The sequence below is a fragment of the Acanthisitta chloris genome, unplaced genomic scaffold (assembly GCF_000695815.1).
Source record: "Acanthisitta chloris isolate BGI_N310 unplaced genomic scaffold, ASM69581v1 scaffold18302, whole genome shotgun sequence".
Classification (NCBI taxonomy): Eukaryota; Metazoa; Chordata; class Aves; order Passeriformes; family Acanthisittidae; genus Acanthisitta; species Acanthisitta chloris.
Window position 1 is genome coordinate 3,252 of NW_008661213.1, and position 3,658 is coordinate 6,909.

The following is a 3,658-nucleotide window of genomic DNA, read 5'->3' on the forward strand; positions in this document are numbered from 1 at the left end:
ACAGGACCTGGAACTTCCCCTTGGCCCTGCACACACACACGGCCTGGGCAGGCTCTGAGGAGCAGCAGCAGGGGCAGCTGGGCCTTACTCCCTTCTAATCCTGCTCCCACCACCTCTGCTCTTGCTGAAGGAGGCTCACCACCACCACAGCAATCCTAATGCCAGGGCATGCAGTGCTTCAGGACCTTGCAATAAACTCTCTGACCAAGGTGGTTGTGCTCCTCCTCACGCTGCTGTGCCACTCCCTGCTTTGCTTTCCTCACTGAGGAGCACCAGTGAGAGCCCAGTACACTCTGTCAGGGAGCCTTGGGGCCTGTGGTCTGTGCCCACTTTGCAGGGGTCCCTGCAGCCTGGAAATGAGTGACCTGCCTGAGCAGCACCAGCACAGTCATTCTGAGTCCTCCAGCACTGCTCTAAGCTGTGTCTACTCCCAAGGACCTGAGCTGGGCAGCAGCACCAGCTGCCTCCTTCCCATCTCCTTGTCCTGAGTCTTCCAAGCAACGAGGCCCCACATTTGGAATTGGGTGGTTTATTAGTGTAACGAGAAGGGGGGTGCAGCAGGGGTTCCCAGAGCGTCCCTCTCCGCCTTGCTGCACCCCACCAGGGCACAGGTGCCCTGATGTGCCGGTGGTACTGGGGAAGCTGCTTCCTACCTACAGTATACGGGTCCAGCCCGGGATCTGCCCTCGGTCCAGGGAGAAGAGCTAGAGCGAGCCAGGGTCCAGGCTGGGCTCTGGGGGTGGGGAGCTGGGGTAGGCAGCAGCGGTGGGCACTGGGCGATATTTCTCAATCACCTCCCGCAGCCCCTTGGAGAAGTGGAGATCAGCTCCCACTGTGAGGAATCCCTGCAGAGGGAGGTGGGTCAGCATGAGGCTGGGGGTGACAGCACCCTGCCCAGCAGGATGTGGGGGCCCAGGCTGTCCCATCCTCCCACGTACCGCATGGTTGGTGACCACCTCCTTGGTGAAGTCCATGCCTTCTGGCAGGGGGATCTGCACCCCTTTCTTTGTCCTCTCTGCAGGGAAGGAGCAAGAAGGTGACGCCAAGCTCTGCTGTGCCTCTGCCCATGCCTGGCTGCATGGGAGCAGTGATGCCTACCATTAATGATGGGCATGATGGTCAGCTGCAGCAGGGTCTTCAGCGGGGCCTGCAGTGAGAACAGCTGTGGGAGAGGAGCTGGGGTCAGCATGGTGGCAGAGCTGCCAGCTAGGGCAGGGGGGGCTGGAAGGGGGTCCTGGCAGGGCAGGCCTTCCCCAGCCCACCCTACACAATGGCTGGATGTGTAAGGGTCCCCAGGCCATCACCATGTGCTCACCGCCAGAGACTCCAGCGCCGACTGCTTGGAATAGATACGGAACCTGGAGAGAAGGAAGCAGCTGTGAGTAGGGCACAGAGGGGACCCTTCCCATGCCCCCATGGGACTCCCAGCCATACCGTCGCAGGTCCAGCTGCACGCGCAGTGCCTTCCCTTGCAGATACACCTTGGCACTCAGCTTAGTTTCCTGAGGAGAGAGAGAGCTGACTCACAGCAGGCAGAGGGACAACCAGGCTGGCTGCTCCACTATCGCCATGGGCTCAGTGTCCCTCTGCTCTGGGACACCAGCACCTTTCCATGCAGTCTTGGGGACATTGCTCCCATGTGCACCAGTGTGGCTACCCATGGAGCCCTAGCCCCACACACCCCTCCCAGCCCCCACTCACCATGGCCATGCTGGAGAGTTGGACAGGTGGGCGGTCTGGGGGCACCAGTGAGATGTTGAGGAAGGCAGTGACGGAGACAGAGGTGCCTGAGGGTTTGATGACGCAGCGGGGGGGAGCCGAGACTTGCAGCACCAGCCGCAGGGGAGCATCCACGGAGGGGCTCTGGGGAGGGCAGGTGAGCTGGAGGCAGGGAGCAGGGCAGGGCTATGCCCTGCCCTGGGACACCCCATGCCTCCCACCCCATCCGGGGGCTCCTCACCAGCATGAAGATGGTCCCGAAGAAAGTGGCTCTCAGCAAAACCTCCAGGTCCTTGGGCACCTGTGGAAAGCACAGACCACGGGAGGGGAAGTGAGCTATTGCTGTGTGTCCCAGCAGACCTGCTCCCTGGATGGCACCTCTTCTGCTCTGTGGCAGAGCCCAGCCCTCCCTCCTGCCTGCACACAGCTGGGTGTCCCATCCTCCTTACCTTCTCCCCCTCGAGTTCTATGGACAGCACTCCTGCCTCGAAGTACGAGTGCATGGCCGAGTCGAAGAAGTACTCAGAGAACGCAACATAGACCATGCGCTCAGTCTCCTTGATCACCGGCTCCACCGCGTGGTTCTCCAGCTCCAGGTTCTCTCTCACCCGGGGGAAGAACATGCCCTGGGCAGAGAGCACGAGAGGTTCCCGCAGCTGCAGGGCAGCTCACCCCGCCCGTTCTATAGAGCTCAGCGTGCCTGCTGGCACAGCCACTCCCACGGGGATGAAGAAGGTCAGCAGGGCAGGATCCAGTGTTCACCCTGAAGTCGAGGTCGAGGGTGTCAGTGGACACAGACGGATCCCGCAGGAGGGAGTAATCAATCCCGATGTGCTCATCCACGTAGTTCCTCACTGCCAGAGAAGATGTGCTGGTGTGACCAAGCCTGGGGCCACCCAGCAGCCTGATGCCCAGCCCTGCCTGTCCCACAGTGAGTGGGATCCAGTCCCTTTCCCAGGGCAACACCCACCAGGCACTGTGTCCAGCAAGGAATTCAGCAGCACCAGGCTGGCGTGCTCCAGGGACGGGCAGATCTGCAAGGCAAGGAGCCAGGCTGAGGGGAATCAATCCCAAAACTGGATGAGGAGCTGCAGAGGCAGGGTGAGGCCCAGCCCCTCAGGCTGCATCACCTGTCTGCACTCAACCATACCTGCTGGCTGAGGAGGAAGCGCATCCCTGTGACAATGAAGGTGCTCAGAAACTCGTAGACCTTCCTGCAGGACACAAGAGCAGCTCTGCACTGCCTGCCCACCCTGTGGCTCCATCTCCATTCCAGCACACAGCTGGGCTGGGGAAGCACAGAGGGTGCAGGAGGGTGTCAGGTGTACCTGAGTGTGCCAGAGAAGCCTGCGTGCATTCTGGCAATGGAGGCATTGCAGGTGATGTTGGAGATCTTGGGGCGCCCAGCCTCATCCTTGGACAGCTGCAGCACTGTGTGGATCTGGACACCATCCGCAGAGGCATTGATGGACCCAATGTCATAGCTGGAAGCCAGGAAAGCAGATGAGAGGAGCACACAGCTCCTGCCTGCTGCAGGGCAGCCAGCAGGTGTGACTGTGGGGGGGGCTGGTGCCTGGGGCAGCAGGAGGGGAGGCAGCTCACAAGAACCAGTAGAGCAGCTGCCTGCGGAAGCGCAGGCTGATGGAAGCGTTGTTGATGTTGAAGGCAAGGTGCTGCTGGGGCTGGAAGTTCAGGTCAGAATATGCCAGCTGCAGGTCTGTCACCTTGACCCTGCAGGGAGGGGACAGGGATGGTTGGATGGACAGGTGGACCTGGGGAGCAGTGGGCAGTGGGCAGCACTCACTGGGTGATGTTGTAGTGGAACTGCCCCTCCTTCCCGTGCAGGTCTGACACTGTGATGTTCTGCAGCTCCTGCTCCACGAAGCGCAGCCCCTCCTGCTTCACTGCAGGGCAAAGCGAGCCTGGGCTGGGGCAGGAG

The 3,658-nt window shown here is 61.2% G+C and overlaps 1 protein-coding gene across 1 annotated transcript; it reads right to left on the bottom strand.

Moving 5' to 3' along the window:
• Nucleotides 1-704: 704 nt before the first annotated feature.
• On the bottom strand, nucleotides 705-3,627 carry PLTP (phospholipid transfer protein; the record flags this gene model as incomplete). Its single annotated transcript, XM_009070152.1, has 14 exons — nucleotides 705-845; nucleotides 939-1,015; nucleotides 1,099-1,162; nucleotides 1,316-1,358; nucleotides 1,435-1,502; nucleotides 1,702-1,863; nucleotides 1,961-2,020; nucleotides 2,169-2,345; nucleotides 2,482-2,573; nucleotides 2,690-2,753; nucleotides 2,870-2,933; nucleotides 3,048-3,203; nucleotides 3,322-3,450; nucleotides 3,524-3,627. Coding segments are annotated over 14 exons (1,401 nt in total), but the record flags the coding sequence as incomplete, so codon positions are not given.
• Between the last annotated feature and the right edge of the window lie 31 nt (nucleotides 3,628-3,658).